Raw genomic sequence first — 19,625 nt, forward strand, 5'->3', positions numbered from 1 at the left:
GATGAGATGAGATCTAATGGATTCCAACAAAGGTGATCGCGTAAGGCCGGTTTCTACATTAGTTGCAAATCGCAAGATCGTAAGAAAATTTACCAATTACAGTCGATCGTTGTTCTTACGACCAAAGAAGAATTGACTGTGATTGGTCAATTTTCTTGCGACTTTGAGACTTGCAACTAATGTAGAACCGGCCTAACCTCGTGCTCCTCGCGAACATGTTCGAATCCGATGTCTTCAACCCTTCAGGGTCCACAGTACGCATAATTACATTCATTTTGAGTCTTCACCGAATTTTTTATATTAACAATAATGATTTTTCGTCGATATAATATTATTGATCTATCTTGGATAATAGAGTGCTATATATTTTTCATCTTGATCCTGTGAAAAAAGTCTCGTTGAAAAACCCAATATAGCGACCATGTGCAAAGCCGAATCGTTGACGCTCGAAATTGTATAAAGTTTTGCGAAAAGAGTAAACAAATATTATTTTCTCAATTCCCCTTGAAAGGATGCTGAAAACTTTACCAACAATATACTGACGTTTTTATGGAATGTTTCCGTCATATTGAATTACCAATGCTTTTACGTAATGAAAATAAATAGGAGCATTGCTCAATATGTGATTGCTTCATATGTGAAAAGCGAAAAAAAATGTTAATGTAATTTCAAACTGTCAATTAGCGTAATACTTGCCTACTCCGAAAGTTCTACAGCTTGTACACGAAGAGAATATTGTAGTAAAAAATTATAATACACTTTTAATACTTCAAAAATAAACTGGCACTATGATGAAAATAATAAAACACAGTAAAAATGAACATAGTAAAAATTACTATAAATGTAGTAAAAATTATCATGTTTATAGTCATTTTTACTATGTTTTCGACCTCTGTATTATGTATTATAATTTTTGTAATAGTGTCAGTCTACTCCCGAACTACTAAAATTTCGTAATTTAATAATTAATAATTATTAATAATTTTTATATTGTAATTTTTACTACAATATTCTCTCCGTTTACGTACCGAGAGATGTTCCAAATAGAAAAAATTTTCAAGAACATTACTGTAACTTTGCATTTAAATTCAGAAGCTTAAGAATATCGGAAAAGTTTGCAGAAAGATTTCTACACATGTGTGATTAGGTTTTCTGCTAGATATGGTAAAAGTTCTGTACAAGAAATACGAAAGGGATAGCGTGATTGAATTAATGATCGTTTATGCGTTATCGACATTGTTCGTCATCGAGCATCCCCTTAAAGCACAAGGTTAGAGCTTTTATGTTCATTGTGTACGCGAAGAGTTAAAAACTATATTTTCCTCACTCGTGTGCCTGTAGATTTCTCGGTTAGGGCATAAATTCTCTTGGAAATCGCACGTATATAAATGTAACTTCGTTAATGATCACGAGCGTATTTTCATGTCCACCGCGAAACCAAAAAAGAAAGAACTATACGAGAGAGGAAGGTACATATAAGGAAAGTAAATCTCTTCTTTTTATCGCTGCGTCCTGTTCCCTCTGTATTTTTCTTTACAACTCGATCTCTGAAGCACGCTCTCCTTCTCCGTATCTCTCTCTTTCTCTGTTTTGTCGAAGTTAAGAGCCGAAAGTAAAGCCTTAATAAAAGATTTAGAGGTCGACAAAATACGAGAATTTTGCCGAGTGTCGAGGATAAAGGTGAGAAAATATCGCTACATTATTGCCGTAGCTTACGTAATCTTTCGAGGACCCGCCGCTCTTCCTTCGCGATTTTTTACTCTCATACTCAACCATAATTTTCCTCGCCCTTGTGCACGAGATCTCCCTTCTTTTCCCTTTGATACCGAGCCCCGAGCTACAGAAGGCAACTTTCTTCTCCCCTCCCCGAGTTTTCTTTATTCCACCTGTTTACACCGAGGCCGTTCTTAGAAATAACACTTTGTATGTATTCCTACACCCGCCTGTGCTTCGCCAGTCTGTGCCTGCCTCGAATTATTACGGTGAAAGTTCGGGAAAAGCCGGGGAAAGGGGATGAGCCGTAACAAGGGAGGAAAGATGCCGTGCATGGCTTCTTCTTCTCATATGTGGTATTCTATAAATAAAACGTATGTACATATGTGTGTGTGTGTATCCATGTATATGTTTGTATGTAACTCACGCGTGAAATAGCTGGCATAAATTCCGCAGACCACACATCCAAATTCACTTCGATAGCTCACGGTGGAAAGCGTCCGCTTATTCCCAGCCTCTTTCGGATCGTATTATTCTCCCGAGTTTCTACTTTTTATTTCTCAGCCTCTGCAATTCGCGAAATATTCTTGAAATGTATTTTTAACAGTCTTCAAGTTTAACATAACTTATCTCTTCACAACTTTACGTGTAACTTTGGAAACGATCCCACTTCGACATTGGTACTTTTCCGATATCGATTCTATTTTGCATTGTTGGCTTGTGATCATCGTTAAAAGAATTTATTTTTATAGTGATTTCTTTTTATAATATGTCGGATAACGACATATTCAAGGTTATGAAATCGAAATCAGTAATATCAATGAATAATGGAAAGACAATAATAATTACCTAGGAAATTAAATTATCCAGGATGTCCGACGACATGGGAAAATTCTCGTATATATTAGGTCCAATTAGATACAATATTTTACTGCCATTTTGCAAACAACTACGTAAAATTTTGAGTTACTGATTAAAGAAGATTAGCGGATAATCGCGCGCTGCGCAGATGTAACGATAATTGCGATTTCCATTATGTGCTTGTACATTAAGTTAAACTGAATAAAAAGTTCCTCCATTTTTCAAACAATCACATAAAATTTTAAATTATTAATTAAAGAAGATTAGCGAATAATTACGCTCAATCGTTTGCCAATTTTTTTAATCAGCAACCCGAAATTTTGCGTGATTGTTTGAGAAATGGTAAAAAGATATTTTAGTTAATCTAAACATACTTTTGACAATCTCGTGTCAGACACCCTGTATACACTTTCATGTTATCAATCTCTCTCAATTGTATTCAGATTTTCGAAACGGCACCGATCTGTTTTCTTTCAGGTCGCCAAAACACGGAGATTAAGTTCAATTCCGATGGAGACGCTTATGGATTTTACAACATCTATCAATATCAGAGAAAAGAGGAGGGTCGCTTCGATTATACCCTCATCGGCACGTGGAAGGAAGAGTGAGTAGCGGCCTTCGATTCAGATGGGATCGGCAGACTTTGCCATTTGTCGTACGGGTTGCACAAACGATAGCATTAATCTTCAGCTCCTTCTCTTTTTCTCTCTTTCTCTCTCTCTCTCCAGTAACCCCTCTGTAACGCATAACGTTACTAGTTTAATCTATTCTCAAAATCGACGCGACTGCCGTCGGTTACCAGGTTTTTCCTTTTTTTCTTTTTCTTACGATACGAGCGTCTGTAGAATTGTAAAGCAAATTGAGGTACTTCGAATTGCTTTGAAATGTTTTGCATCTCGCATTCTACCTCTGTCAGAAGTATATGTTCTTTTCTATTTGTATCGTGAAGTACTCTTTTTTCATATTCTTTGCTATAATATGACGCATAATAATTTGCCTAAATGTGTTCAAAATCTATTCATCATAGTTAAAAAAAGGAAAATTATACACACACACACACACATATATTATTTATAGTAATCGCAAATATATATCTGCATTTATTGTTTTATTATATATTTGTTACGTATGCATATGTGCGAGCAAATATATAAATTAATTTCTAAACTTATAATTATAATTTTGAAATATAACACAATTCATAATCCTTATTCATAATTCCGAGTTTCAACGAGTTGGAAGATTTTCAAAGTAAAGCGCTCATGATTGATTAACTTCTCTAATATCGTTGCAGCAGAGAGCGGGAAGCTGGAGAAATTTATTTAGTTTGCATAATGCAGCCCGTCGACAATGGCTTCAATGTGTACAGCAGGTAAATCCTGCGACACGTCCAGTGTATTAATTAGGGATTAATTTACTTCCTCAGGCTCAGTCTGGACATTAACATGACACGATGGGCGACCGGCATCGGCGAGTTTCACATTCCCCGTAGCATGTGCAGCGAAAACTGCCCGATGGGACACGTCCGCAATTTTGTAGTAAGTGTATACTGTTCAATCAGCGTAGTAACGCCGCACAATGAATCGAAAGTTAGGAGAGAGAGACAGAGAGAGAGAGAAAGAGACTGGACATTGCTCTTTCGCAAACTATATGCGGCAGCTGAAGCTTTATAATCATGAATATATAAATATAAAACAAGGAAGAGCGTTTAAGAGCCTAAGCACAGCCTAAATAGTGCAATTAAAAACTTTACATAGATACAAATATATTTATATGTTTCGACTCTTTTTGGGTCCTCTTCAGAAGGAAGAGGTTTTCTAAAAAGAGGTCTTCTAAAAAGAAAACTCAAAAAGCGTCGAAGCGTATAAATATATTTGTGTAATATATTTGTTATATATTTGTTAACAAATATATTTGTTTGTAACATTTTTGATTGCACTATTTAATCTGTGCTTCTCTTAAACACCCTTCCTTGTTTTATTTCTATTTGATTGTTAAATTTTAGAGCCAATTTATTTAATTTTTAATAATGAATATATAAGTGTGTATTTTAACAAATTAGATAATTTTCACGTGCAATATTCATCTTAAAACCCCAAACATAGGTAAAATTTTCACCCGGATCAACTTCTCGGACGTTACCGTTCTTAAAAACGCGTTTTTTTCACTATAACTTTTTTTATTTCATTGAATCGCAAAAACATCAATACATTTTTTGCACTCATGTCTCGACACATATGGATCCGCTAAGAAATGTTCAGCGAATATTTTGACGACATAATCTCGTCGCTCTTTTAATTAGATTGACGCGAGGAACCTCCTCGCACATTCACAAGATCTGGCAGATAAATTTTACGAATAAATCGTTGACCGGAAAGTTAGTGGTCAAATAGAGGCTGCTACATTAACCGAATGCATTTACTAAGTCTATTAGAGTAACACCCGTTAATTCCCGCTAATATCTCGTCCGTTATGCCGAGGTTCGTCCGCGGTTTATCTCCGCGGCTCAGAGGTAATCTAGCAGTATCATGAAAACAATGCAAAATCCATCGCGGGCGGCCACGCTAATGCAAAATACAAGTATTATTACGTCATTTAATAATCCTCAACATGAGATGCATCGTCCTTGTTTCATCATAATTTATGAAACGTACGATTCTCTTTCATCCTCTTCCTCCTGCCCTCTTTCTCTCTTTCTCTCTCTCCCTCTTTTTTTCTCGTTCTCTTTCATACAGAGCGAGAACAAACAACGCAGCGTGATAAACCCGAACTCGCAGTACTTATTAATTGAACGTTAATTCGGATGAAAAGCACCACACTCACAACCACAGGGATTGCACATCGACGTATAATTCAGCGTACTTCACGCAGTTTGTATAATTAAATTCTAACATGCGTTTTGACTGAAATTCCGCGTCCGAGGAGTCCTGCTGCACAATTCCCATAAACTCCGCGATATGCGGAGTTACGTATAATAAAGTGAGCGCGGACTATCTTCTGCCTTGTCTCTCTCTGCTCTCTCCTCCTCTCCCATCTCTCGTTCTCACTTCCTGTCCTCTCGGTGAGCGAAATTTCACGCAAACTAAAGTAGATCTGTAATTGTGCCCCAAACCCGGATTTAACCCTACATAGCGCATAAGCAAGCACTCGCGTATTCTCTCCTCTTATCCTTCTCTTTCTCCTCCTCTTCTTCTTTCCTTCGCGTCGTCCCCAATTTCCCTTCGAACGAACCATACGTGGAAATCGTAAATAACACGCCGGCGGAATAATTGTACAGACCGACGACGCTTTTTGCACATGCGATTGTTTGCCGTCTCTGTAAGCCATGCACCGAAGGTGCATTACTCGTTTCCCTCTTTCCTGTCTTCTCTCCTGTTTTTCTCTCTTTGCATTTCCGATTAAATATTCTCCTCGTTCAGGCAATTACAAGCTCTTTACACACAGAAAAATATATACTGGAAATTCGAGTAAATGTTACACGGAGAGAATATTATAGTGTTCTTTTTCATACAAGTTCTTTTTATTATATTTTTAGTAGTCCAGGAATAGATTGTCAGTAAGATATTTTGATCGGAAATATTTGTTTGTTAATTTCTTATCGAATAATTTCTTTGAGCGTGCGAAGAAAACCGTACATTTACCTCGTTACTTACTTCTCGTCTGCCAAAGTCTCTGAGTTCATCCATCGAATCTCGCGTCAGTGTTTTGGTAGCCTAATTGTTTTCTACCGGCATTTCACGTCACACAATAGATAAGCGCATCCCAGATCCATCGCCTATCCACTTCTGGACTGAAGAATGGGAAAAGTCACATCACTGATTGTCGACTTTAATATTCTCTTAAAGGAAGGGAAGTAATGATTTTTTTTAGCAGTGCAATGATATTTTTCTGTGTTTACATCAGGATTACTTGTCGGAGAAACGCTTTCCCTGATCATCGCATCCCTGTGTCGTGTATCGTTAAATTCTTGCGATTTCGGCGCGTTTAATTTACTCCAGACTGTAAATCTTCATTAGCGGGCCATGCGTTGCGGGGGTGGAGCCGTATTCGCATGCCCCGGAGCGTTCAGGTCCCAGGGGTTACGACCCACTTCGGCTCGTACGGTTAGTGAGGTGCTGTCTGAGTGCTGTCCGAGATTGGTCAAAGTGTCCCGTTAACGTTCCGTTATCGGGAGTTAACGACACACGCACCGAACTTTCTCCAAATCGCCGGCTTGACACGACGGCTCGCTTCTAGAACAGCGTATAACGCCGTCGATAATTGTCCGCTCATGGCCGGTCGATGTCGAGGGCAAACAAGAAGAAGCCGATATCGCGGCAAGTTGCGGCAGCCGGAGGCATAGTCGAACGTCGCTCATTATACCTGCAACCCGTGCTACCCCGACTAATTAGTCTCGGGATCATGTTAAAAAAACCTAAAAATAAAGGAGAAGAAAGAGAGAGAGAATATATTCGTTGGGATTATTACTCAGCCGTTCCTTTTCCTCTATTATGGAGCCAGACATAATGCGATCTTCTCACTGACCTGAGTAGCTGAAAGAGTTTCTCCATTCATGTCGACTCTTTCTTCTCCTTGAAAGTATTGTAAAACCGATTTTTTAAACCTCGTTGAGCCACGCGGGTTCTATCGAGGTGGTATTTTCGCTCAAAGGTAAGGGTTTCCACAGAACTTTTAAAATACAAACGACCCGTGTGTCCGTACCCGTAACGTGCTATCGGCTTTTCTATGCGTCCTTTGTATCCTAGTATATTTACTTCGCTACTTTTAATTAACGTCGTAGCAACTTGGATGTTATAAGGTAAACGGTGATGTAACCGAATGTTTATGCACACATTATGTAAGACTAATAAAAGCCTGAGTCGTGGGCAAATAAGTACTTAAAACAAAGCACAAAGGTGCTGATGCACCGTTTCTCATCAAGCTTCAGTAAAAGCCCAACATTTATTAGGACCAATGATTTCTAGTTCTTCGCACATCGTTTTCGAAGATGTAATGTAATATAATATGATATGTGTGATATCCTGTGGGTCAAATTGTTCAAAGGACAGATCTGCCGAACAATCAATAGCCATAATAGCGTATTTACACATGATTAGAAATCATTAGGTTATTTTAGTCTACTAAGTGTTAAGACATCATTGATATATATTTTGTGAAACAATAAATTAATATCTTTTTTGTTGTTTTCTGGGCTATTTATCGGTATTTTCAAATTTTTATGATTTTATGTACAGGATGAGGCAATACCTACTAACTTGGTAGGTGAATAACTTCGCTATTTCAAGAAAGTGCCTACAAAAGTTTTATGGTTTCGAAGAAGATATAACGCAGTGACAATGATTCTCTTGTAATGGAAAATTACTGAGGTAAAATTATCGGAAAATGAATACAAGATATTTTATATTTTATTCTGATTCTCTTCAGTATTTGTACGTAGAATGATCAGGGGAATTGATTTGTTTTAGGAAAACTATATGATTACATTTCAGAAATTTAAGGTGACCTTGAAATTTCCTATACATCTCCATTCACAAATGAATCATTGTCATTATATTCCGTCTCTTCAGAAGTTATAAAACTTATTTTCCTGTATCATTCGAAATCACGGAGATATCCAATATGACAATAATTAATATCTCATTTTACATATTATCTATTGAGACCTTACGTATTGAGAATCTTACCTAATTACCTAATTATCTCATTAATTTAATTACCTTATTATTGTTATTTACAATAATATCTAAATATAGGGATAATAAAAGCTGATTGCTATAAAAAGAATCCGAAATGGAACCGAAACGTATGAAATAAAATAAAGCTTAAATGGAAAAATTTTCACGTTAATAAAACAGTGGAATTATATAAACATATCAAAATGTCCATTATGTTATAAATTTTCGCGCCGTAAACAACGACCAGCTCTTATTTATCCTGTATGTATATTATTATTGTTATTTACACAGATGGCAAACAAAACTATCTGTTTCTATCAAACTATTTACTCTAGTTAAGATATCACGCGTACACGACATGTTTCCTTTTATATATTCGTATCATTCGATATTGTGTTACGATCTCTTTGCAGAAACGAGAGTTTTAACTTTAGAAATGTTTAGTGGGTACAATATCGTTATTTACGGAACTCGTTCTCAAATTTTGATTCTGCTCGTAGATAATACTTCCTCCTTTAATTTCCAACTTAAGTACCTTTCAACTTCAATTTAAGTTGTTTAAATTGCCTGGCTTCTGTGTTTACCGCTACAACTGCTTCAATCTTATCATTTTTACACGATTCACTCTCAGAGTGGGTTGATGCAAAGATGATTATTTGCGGCCAACGAGCTATAAACGTTCTTCGTTAACGTCATCATTTTATTTTCAAGCTTTTTATTCCTCTCTTGGTAAATACCAAGAAACCTTTATTTCGGCTTGAGTATGCCCTAAAAGCCGAAGGGAGAAAATTGAACTCTACCAATTCACCAAAATTCATTTCGCCGCCGTCTGTTTACCCGTCTACCTTGCGGTTGCTGCCGTCTTCATTCTATCATTTTGCCGCAATTTGCTTTCGGAATAAGCTCATGCGCGATTTCAAAGACGATCATTCGCGCGACTAATCAACAGCCACAATGACGACGGAAGAGAACTAGTTGGTTATGATGAAAGTTTCACGACGTTCGTTATAGACTCTCGTTAGGGAAGCCGACAGTCAACCCCGGCGAAAAGCCACGAGAAGTGGTGCAATTTTGCGCCCCGGCTTCCGCGATTGCTCCACTAAACTCCTCATTGTTTGCGTAGCATCCCTATAAATTCTCTGTGCACCGCTCCGCGTTAATTCATGCGAGCTCCAGGTGGATAGAAGAGAAAATTAGGAGAACAATAGTTGAAATAATTACGGTATATTCATAATCTCCTTTGAACAGCTTGGGCGACAAAAAAATATACAAGATGTCCCAGTTTTTGCGACTTTCATTTATACCGATTTATTCAGGTTTTCTAAGCAATTTGGAATTAATTCTTCTTCATTGAAAAGTCGTTAATCGCGTTACTCGCGATTTTCAATTTTTATCACAGCATATCTTTCTAAGGCCCGAAGTAAAATTCTGTTTAAGTAAAGTCCATTTCAAATTAACAGAGGAAGGCAATTTTGTTATCCATTTGATCGTTTGGAAGTATAGTTTGCGAAAGCTCCACTGTTTTGATTGTTTCGCCAAATTTGGTGAAATATAAACGAAACGAAAGATTCTGTTTGAAATCACCAGAATTCTGCTTAAGTCAACAGGATTCTGGTTAACCAAACAAGATTTCTGTTGAACCAGAAGCTTGTTAACTTGAACAAAATTCTAATAACTTTAATCGGAATTTCTGATTTGCATCTGTTTTACCAGAAATTTGTTGAATTCAACCAAACATTTCTTTCCATCTAGAAACCATTGATTCCTCAGGAAAAATAACTCTAAATTGCTCAGAGAATCTGTCAGCATAAATTAAAATCTCAAGAACATCTTACGTACATACACACACACACACACACACACTTTATTAGTCGGCCTAAATTCAATTGTTTAAATTGGATTTGCGATTCTGCACAATACAAAGTGCGTATGATAACTGCAACACGCTTAATAAAGTTTGTTAATTAAGCGAACTTAAAATAAATGTCGCGCGATGCGTTTAAAGCATGGGTCGCTGCACTTTTCGCGCCAGCTTATGCGTTATGTAAACGACACAGAAATAGAACACTCGATCAAACGCGATGATGATGATTGGCAGATACATAGACACGATTCGTTAAACCCGAAGTAATTAAATAATTAATTAATTGCACCCGAGGGCCGACAATCACGTCGCAAATCAAATTTATTCGCTGCCCTATTGAAGAGCACGCCTGGCAATAGCCAGGCAATCGGTAAATGTTGCTATAATGACAATTAGAACGGTAATTACCATGGCGTTTCACTCATTTCTACTTAGTCGCGCGCGCTCAATTTGATCCGCTTGTCGAATTGTGCGATTCACAGAGATTACAGTGATTACAAGTATTTTCATCGCGGCAATGTTAATGGCGGTGATGGGAACGTGACTGTCGGTGTCGTTGACGTATTACTGCAATCAAAATGATAAACAACATTGCATATCAACATCTGTCAATAGCGGTTCAGACAGTAACGAGCAAGTCGCGAATCGGAACTGGAATTATTCTTAGCTAGCATGATCATTTCTTGGTATTATTCAAGAGTAATGGCGTTTGCGTTCAATTAGACTTGTGAAACGTATTTCCATCTCTGAAAGAGAGAGAGAGAGAGAGAGAGAGAGAGAGAGAGAGAGAGAGAGAGTTTGCGTTCGAAAAGTAGTTCGTAGTAGTTCAATTCATATATTTTGTAGAAAATATTGGCACTTGACCAAACTTCGTGATATCATTTTTTTGTAAAAAATACAAATTGTAACAACGATATTTTATTTTAACATTTTAATTTTGGTCAAGCGAGGGAGCACGTACGCTTGATGCTTTTTTATCTTCTTTTTTTTAAGGAAGTTATTCTGTATGTATATATATTTTACACAATCCTACAGATTTGTTTTAAAGAGTTTCCATATTACAAAATAACAAGATCAACTAAAACTTATTTTATATAATATTGATTATAACGTCTAGGAGATGTGATTCTAATGCAAGAGATTAATAAAAAAATATTAATACATATAGTTAGTATCAATGTAATATGATGTGTTAATTAATATGTGAATAATATTCTTTATCATAATTATAATTTTATTAATTATTAGTTATAATCATGCATTTACTGCGTTAACTCTTACTTGTCTAGTTTCACTATGCGATTGTACATCAGAGAGCCTTTCCAAAATTCCAAGAAATATTAAGGCTCACTTCCACAATTTACTTTAACCGAAATTTAAATTGTTAAGAGTTTATTCAGAAAAACTTGCATGTACGTATTACAAAGATATGAAAATTGTTGAAATAATTATTTAAAAAATTATTAGAATACTTTATTTCTTTATTAATTTCCTCTAATTGTTCTTTTCAATAAATGTTTAATTTCAGGAAATATTACAATCTGTAATTAATATCCTTTGTAAGTCTAAAATGATTATAAATTTATATTCCATATTAAACAATTAAATTATATAAATAATGACATATATATCTCTCTCATGTATTATATTAAATTCTATCGTAAGATATATTTTGTATGTAAAAGTAAATTTTTTTATATAAAAAAGTAAGTTACTTACATACGTTAAGAAAAAATACTGGAAAATTTATTTTTGGAATAAAGTTTATTTCTGTGAAATAATTCGTCATTATTTATATAATTTAGTCGTACAATATGTAATACAAATCTGTAATAATTTTAAACTTATAAAAAATATCGAATATAAGAAATTATAATATTTTTTGAAAATCTATTTATTGAAAAGAGCGATTAGAGAAAATTAATAAAGAAATAAAAATTATTCTAATAACTTTCTTTCTATATTCATATGCACAAGGAACTTGACTAATATAAAATGTGTCTAATATAAGAGGCATCCTTTTACTGTACGGATCAGTTGATCCTTATGCATATGCAATATGTGATTTTGCAAGTTTGTCTAATTAAGTCTTTAACGAATTACACTCCAACTAAAGTAAGTTGTAGAAACAAGCCTAAGAATCGCTGAGACAATACGTCTCGCCGTTCACTGTACTGCAAATGCATAACACGCTTCGTGATGTCGACCTGCTCTCACACAATTTTGTTCTTGCGAAATATCTCCTCTTAATGGTCACCACTCGCTCCGCATGACTCCGTTCTTGCGCCGCGTATTCCTGTCGTTGATATTTACGATTATTATTCGGGCAAGCGCGCGCGAACTCGAATAATTTTCGGTTAGTTTCGAGCCACCGCGACGAGACCGTCGGTATCACACTCAGCGAGGACCATTCGTCATTTTGTGGCATAGCACGTACAATTCGACACAAGTTGACACTAATAAGGGAAGCGTGTTTCACTCGGCGGCGAAGCTATCTTTGCCTCGTGCAGCCGTCGTAAATAATCCCGCGCCCGCGTAAATAATTTGTTTGTTTGTTTGTTTGTTTGTCACGGTGAGCAAACGTCAATGCGGGGATCTCGTCGAGCTAACGGGACTCGATATTTTTCCGACGGTTGCATGTAGAAATGGATTGTTTCCCTTTGCGCATATACCGTGAGTGAACAGAGTTGCGTCACGTTGGAGCGCAAAACTCTCCAGCTCGCTATTTTTCAAGCGTTTAGACGGCAACAGTTACCGACAAGCGTCGCTTCTTGCCGAACGAAATCCACTTGTCTGGCAACTCAAGCTCCATACATAGTATCCTGCACTTACAACTGCTCGTAGAGCTCGCTCGTCGCTTCGTTGATTGCGAGCACCCCTTTCGTCAGGACTTGATCCTTCCGCGATTTATACCCGGCGCACGAAGCGCGACGACGAGCTGCTCGATATTTCGCTAACGACGCCCTATCCATTTCGCTAATTTTATAATTAATTCGAGCCAGTAATTCAGTGCAATATACATTAATCAACTCGAATTGACTTCCTCGATAAACATTTGTGCATTATTATTGGTGTCACATTACCTCGATAACAATTATGATTAATAAATTCGTTATAGCTACAGTTGACCATATCAAGCGAGACGAGCACTTGCAGTTTGTAGTTGATAATTATTTTCTCACATTGGTTCGACTTACTATTTCATGCAATCATAAAAAAACCGATCATTTTCTATCGCATTCGACATAACGAATTCTTACAATGCAATTTCGAATCGCTTACTCTTAAGGTGGAAGTCTTAATTCCAGTCCAGTCTTAACTCTGTCGATGCGAATCTATTTTGCTTGCGTAAGGTGAATGTCCCAATTAACGACCGTAACCCGATTTGTGACAATTTCATCCGTTTTATCTAATAAATTCATTAATACGGGTCTACATTTATCTTGAATATGTATTTTACTTTAAATTTGCTATATTGTGACAAGTTTCGAATAAAATCAAGAATCACGGTAAATACTGAAAAATAATTTTATAAATGTTTTGTAACTAACAGTAACAGCTCAAACTTGCCGACATCTTAGAGTACAGGGTGTGGCTCCAAAATCCGGACAAATTATACATTTTTTCTAAACATATTTTTTATTGCAAAAACGAAAAGATTTACAAAATTTTTTTAACCACATTGTTTGTAAGGCCATAAAGAACACATTTACTCAATATATCCAGTATATTCATCTCAAGATATTCCAGTAATGATTGATTATTATTTTTTATTAACAAATTTATATATTTTTTTTATTTTCACGATGACTTTGTCATTAATTAGGACATTTACCTTACGTCACAAATTAGGTTAAAACTATACTGTCATATTATTAAATATCTCTCTCAGCCATCTTGAAGAAATATAGATAAAATCGAATCTTCCCACGTAAATAAAAAATATTACATAACTGAAACCCCAAATGTTCAAGTTTCCCAACAAAATCAATTTTATTTACTTATCTAAACACGTTTTAATTGATTAATTTACTTTCACGAAGTTACTTGGAGAGCTATTCGTGGAAATGGACCTGTTCGTGGAAAAGGATCCTGGAATATTTTTGCAAAATTCTCTTTTCCCCAATCTGGAGAATGTCGATTCAATCAGAATCCATTCCGAACAAGTTCGCAATAGCTTCCTCGGTTACTAATTGGGACATTCATCTTGTTGCAGTTTTGCAAACGTCGCGTTTACGTCGTCATTTTTTCCAAAAAACCATCTGCCCGCAGGAAGCGTGCTGTTGGAGCTGCGTCGCTTGCCGGGAGGACGCTTATGTGTACAACGACACGTGCAAGAATTGTTACCCCGGCTACGCGCCAAATTCCACGATGACCGGCTGCATCAAGCTCACCGCGGAAGTTATACCCTGGACGAGTCCTTGGGCGCTAGTACCGTTGATCTTCGCGTCCATCGGGATCCTCAGTACCCTCTTCACTACCATCGTCTTCATACGGTGAGTCGCATTTTGTTCAACGTCTTCTCATCTTTCCTCCTTTTTATCTCGTACACTCGAGATATTGTATTTCCAGCGTGTTATATCTCGACGACGAGATTCCTCCTTTGGGGAAGGGGGAATATAGCCTTCGCGATACATACCGACGATCAAAGATGCGAACGAGCGAAAACGCACTCCAATATCTTTCTTTGTAGTAAAAACGAAGAGGGATTGAGTGCGAAGTAACGTCATCGAGAATGAGAGCTTAAAGAGGTCCAAAGCCGGCGCTTGCGAAGTGAAAATTTAATCAAAGGCTTAATTAACGAGCTATTAAACTTACTTAATTAGAGGAAGTAAAAGGTTCGACGCACTGAATTACAAATGCGCAAGGGGGGAGTTTTTAAGACTCAGACCTCAATTTTCTTTTTAAACTCTACTCGCGTCGACAAGTTAACTCAGAAATTAGACGCGCGTGACTTTTTATGAGAGATATAATTAACAACTTGAATTAATTGTCGGGTCTCTGTTGATGTTTAAAAAGTATCATATGCTTTAATATCAAAGACTCTGAAAACAATTCAAAATTACAACGAAAAAAAGTTTTCACTCGCTCTGTCTGTACGAACAAGCAAAGTTAATTGATGGTATTTTTGCAAACAAAGCCTGACGTGTATCGTTAACTCTCTACAATGTATGTACAGAAAGGCGTGAAAATTATTAAAATAATTTTCGTTCCTTTATATATGTTAGTTTTCCCTAATTTTTTTTCCAATAAATGTCTAATTTTAGGAAATATTATAATTTGTTATCGATATTCTTCTTATAGGTTTTAAATGATTACAGGTTTGTATTACATAAAATATATAAAATAATGACGGATTATTTCACAAAAATAAACTTTATCCCAACAATAAATTTTCCGGGATTTTTTCTTAGTATATAAGTAATCCATTTTTATAAATATAAAAATATTTATTTTTACCTACAGAATAAATCTTACAATTAAAATCTAATATAATATATATTATACATTATATATATTATTAAAAGTAATAGTGTGTAGGCTCTATAATGTTACAAACAACGACGAAGAAAGCAAAAGGCAGTAAGAACCAAGGCATTGTATATATAATATGATATATATCCGTTATTTACGTAAGTTAATCGTCCAATATGTAATGCAAATCATTTTAAATCTATAAGGAATATTGATATCAGATTGTAATATTTTCTGAAATTAAGCATTTATTAAAAAGAACAATTAGATAAAACGAAAAAAGAAATCAAAATTATTTTAATAATTTTCATACTTTTGTAATTTTGAAATATATTCTTTAACACCTATTTCGTGTGTTTATCATTGTATAGCTTATAACAACAATATTACCATCGACCAATCTATTTATAATAATTATTAATTCCTATTACTCACACCAAAGTGGATGTTATTTAAAGATAATGAAATATTAATGAATTTGGAATTTAATTATATTCCATAATTTATACTTATATTCCATAATCAAAAATCTACTTTTTCTTGCAATATCGTTTTGTTCGACAAAAACGAAGAGGATAAAGAGGATACATAACTTGAGACGTCACATTTTTTTGACATTTGACTTCGCCTTCAATCCTCTTATGGAACCTTCGTACTTGCGCAATTGCAGATTCAATCGCACCCCGGTGATCATGGCGTCAGGTCGCGAGCTCTGCTACGTCCTGCTGGTCGGCATTCTCTCGTGCTACGGCATGAGCTTCGTCATACTGAGCAGGCCGACCACGTGGAATTGCACGTACTTGAGAATCGGCCTCGGTCTCTGTCTCAGTATATGCTACAGCGCGATCCTCACGAAGACCAATCGCATATCGCGGATATTCAACCAGAGCACGAAGAGGATCAAGAGGCTCTCCTACACATCGCCGAAGAGCCAAGTGGTAATAGCTAGCGGTGAGTACGAGTTGCACTCACCTCGGTAAACACGCCGACGAGCCAACCGGATCGAGAGGATAATTGCGCGCCGATGTTTGACGCAACGATGAAATAAAAGCCCGAAACCGTGCGCGATCGCAAGAAAGGGAATAATGGCCCGGTCCTTACGACGGAGTTTCGTATCGCCACTTCACGCGTAGGAGCCCATCAATTAGGACGATCTGTCAGAGTCTATCCACATTGTCCCGATCACGATTAAGCGTCACACCTTACACTGATCGTCTCATAAGTAGCTGCGTATTTATTAAGAAAAAACGAAAAATAACTTGGCTAAAAAAGAGCTGTAAGACAAAATTTGAATTTGTTAAAGTTTCCACTATATATAAATTGAACTATTATTTTTTCCAACTGCTCATTAGAAAAAGACTGACCATTCGAGAGTTGAGATATTTGAAACTAAAGTTGAGATACTTTTATATACTTTTTATACGTGTTCCTTGGCGTGCTATTTGTAATTTCTACTTTTAATTTCTTGTAAACTAAAAAATTAGAAATTTAATGAAAAACTACTATGATATTGAAGACTAATGCACTACTATTATACACGAATTTCAAAATTGTTGACCGTTTTGGTTGAACAGTACAGCAATGGAAAGTCTTCATAATTTATAGCATACAATGGCACTGCAAAACAGTCCCTCAGACACACAGCGAGACACTATCAGAACACACGAGCGCGCAGAGTCGGTTAGGTGCGCGATCCTGGATTACGTGACTCCCGTTTGTGCAGGGATAACCGCAGTCCAGCTCATCGGCACTACCGTGTGGCTGATAATCGAGCCGCCAGATACCACAGAGATCCATCCGTATCCGCTGTCCGCGGTGCTGACGTGCCGCGTCTCCACGTTCTCGCTGATGATGTCCCTTGTCTACAACATGTTCCTGATACTGATGTGCACCCTGTACGCGTTCAAGACCCGCAAGATCCCGGAGGACTTCAACGAGGCCAAGTACATTGGCTTCACTATGTACTCCACGTGTATCGTCTGGCTGGCCTTCGTGCCGATTTATTTCGGCACCAACAATGACTACAAGGTCTGTGACGAGCCGCAGAGGCGCGAATCACACGAGTGTCCATCACCACGCGAGCCTCACGGCGCGTTTTTCTGTGTTAACATGTAAAGTCGAGCGGACGGCTGCCTACGTTGCAGGTTCAGATCGCGAGCATGTGCATGTGCATCAACATCTCCGCCTCGGTCGCCCTTGGCTGCCTCTTCACGCCCAAGGTCTATCTGGTGCTGTTCCAGCCCTACAAGAATGTTCGCCCGGGACACCCCAACGTACGTACAACACTGGTCTCATTATTCATTCTCATCTAATGAGATGAAGCCCGTCCGGAAAATGAAACAGGGTATCCTACAATTAGAGAGAGAGAGAGAGAGAGAGAGAGAGAGAGAGAGAGAGAAAGAACCAAACGTCCGATAGTGTTTTCTGCGTGGAATTTAGAATCAATTTTAATTATTCAAAGTGTCGGAACCTCGACTTATTAAATTATGAATGCTTCATATTCATATTCAACGCAACATTTTTATGTTGCGTTTTAATGTAAATTCATACGAAATTTTATAATCAAATATTAAAAGACAAAATAGTTTTTTTTATAGGATTTTAAATTTAATCTTGTCACGTGCGTGCGTGCACGGCAAAAATATTTTAACAACATTTTATAGTCCCACTTGTGTAGTCCCCTTAACAAAATTTTATAGTCCCACTTGTGTAGTCCCCTTAACAAAATTTTATAGTCCCACTTGTGTAGCTATTCAAGTACTGAAAGTCGAAGTTTGAGAAAAATGTGGAAGCTATTTATTGGGGTAAAATTGATTTCAAATTTCACGGGAAACGACATTACCACGTTTACCTTCCACCATCCATCCGCAATTTTGTATGTCGCGCTAAAGTCGACGGAGTTTGAAGCACATCCTGCATGTGCGAAAATTGTCTGAACTCTGAACCTTTGTTACATATTTTCCTCCAAACCAATATTTTCTTCCTCGCACGTGCAAATAAATTTTTGCTAGGCACAATCCTCTATCCCATATTAAACACGAGCGCGCAAACAGACGCTTTGCTTTAATGCTTAAGTGAATCGCGTGTGAATCAGCGTTCAGTGTTGCAAATTACAACACAAAAGCGGAAATTGTCAATTCGATCCCGCCGCGTCAACAAATTTCTCTTACAAATCCTTTGTGAACATAACGAACGGTTTATTCCGGACAATCGTTATCAAACCGAAACGGATGCCGTTATTGAAACTGTTTGTTCTAGTTTCCATGCCCTGTCCACGAAAATTGATACCTCGCGCACCACTCCCCAACGTAGCTCTTCGTGCAAAGACCTACTGAGATTTAACTTCACGGTTACCGCGCTATAAAAATTATTTACGCACTCTTCGAAATTTTCCTTTATATATTTATCTTTTTTTTTTGTTTATACGAGGCAACAAAATCGGTCTGACGACACTCTTCAAATCGTATCACGGTAGAGCGACGAATTAATCAAATCCGTGCGCGACTCAGGGGTGCGTTCGAAAACACTGAAAGTCCACGACGGAAAGTGGCTGTGGTGGATGGGCTTGGCGGGGTTAGTGGAGTTGGTATCGAGAGGAGTTTTCGAACAACCATGGAAGAATGCTCAATGTGACATACTACATGTGTGTTGTACAAAATGGCTGATCGAAAGCGTATTTCGACATTAGCTATAATTGCTTCTCAGCAAAATAATAATAAATTAATAAATTTAGTAATTAATTAATTAATTTAGTAATTATTAATTTATAATTTAGTCATCTGGAAAGTTAATTGGTTATATATTCCTCGGTCCGAGAACTCGGATCGATTTCTAGCATCGTGGGCACCAGGCCTAAGGAAATTTATAAACTTATTTATTACTCCTTACCTTTAACATCGTATATATAGACATTTCCCTTGTCATCTTTTTGTATATTTTTTTTAATATCCATGCATAAAATATGACGACCCGGGATTAAATTTTCCATTTTTTTTCACAAATTGTTACTGATTCGTGACTTTTAACGTGCCTCGTAT

The 19,625-nt window shown here is 36.9% G+C and overlaps 1 protein-coding gene across 7 annotated transcripts in view; it reads left to right on the forward strand.

Annotated features, from left to right (window-relative positions):
* The window catches only part of LOC116841187 (metabotropic glutamate receptor 8-like), a 232,768-nt gene that overhangs the window by 195,631 nt on the left and 17,512 nt on the right, over nucleotides 1-19,625 (forward strand). For 5 of the 7 annotated variants that reach the window (XR_004377516.1, XM_032808828.1, XM_032808827.1 and 2 more), the window contains exons 10-15: nucleotides 3,052-3,178; nucleotides 4,001-4,112; nucleotides 14,386-14,609; nucleotides 16,259-16,539; nucleotides 17,312-17,616; nucleotides 17,706-17,861. Coding sequence is in view for 6 of the 7 variants with exons in the window: in XM_032808828.1 (XP_032664719.1) it covers nucleotides 3,052-3,178; nucleotides 4,001-4,112; nucleotides 14,386-14,609; nucleotides 16,259-16,539; nucleotides 17,312-17,616; nucleotides 17,706-17,861 (1,205 nt within the window). In the remaining variant the exon portion in view is untranslated. The remainder of the gene's footprint in view (nucleotides 1-3,051; nucleotides 3,179-4,000; nucleotides 4,113-14,385; nucleotides 14,610-16,258; nucleotides 16,540-17,311; nucleotides 17,617-17,705; nucleotides 17,862-19,625) is intronic. The other 2 variants (XM_032808829.1, XM_032808830.1) reach the window with 2 other exon arrangements.

This window comes from Odontomachus brunneus, unplaced genomic scaffold (genome assembly GCF_010583005.1).
Source record: "Odontomachus brunneus isolate Ranch 3 - 2012 unplaced genomic scaffold, Obru_v1 Obru_scaffold_014, whole genome shotgun sequence".
NCBI classification, from domain to species: Eukaryota; Metazoa; Arthropoda; class Insecta; order Hymenoptera; family Formicidae; genus Odontomachus; species Odontomachus brunneus.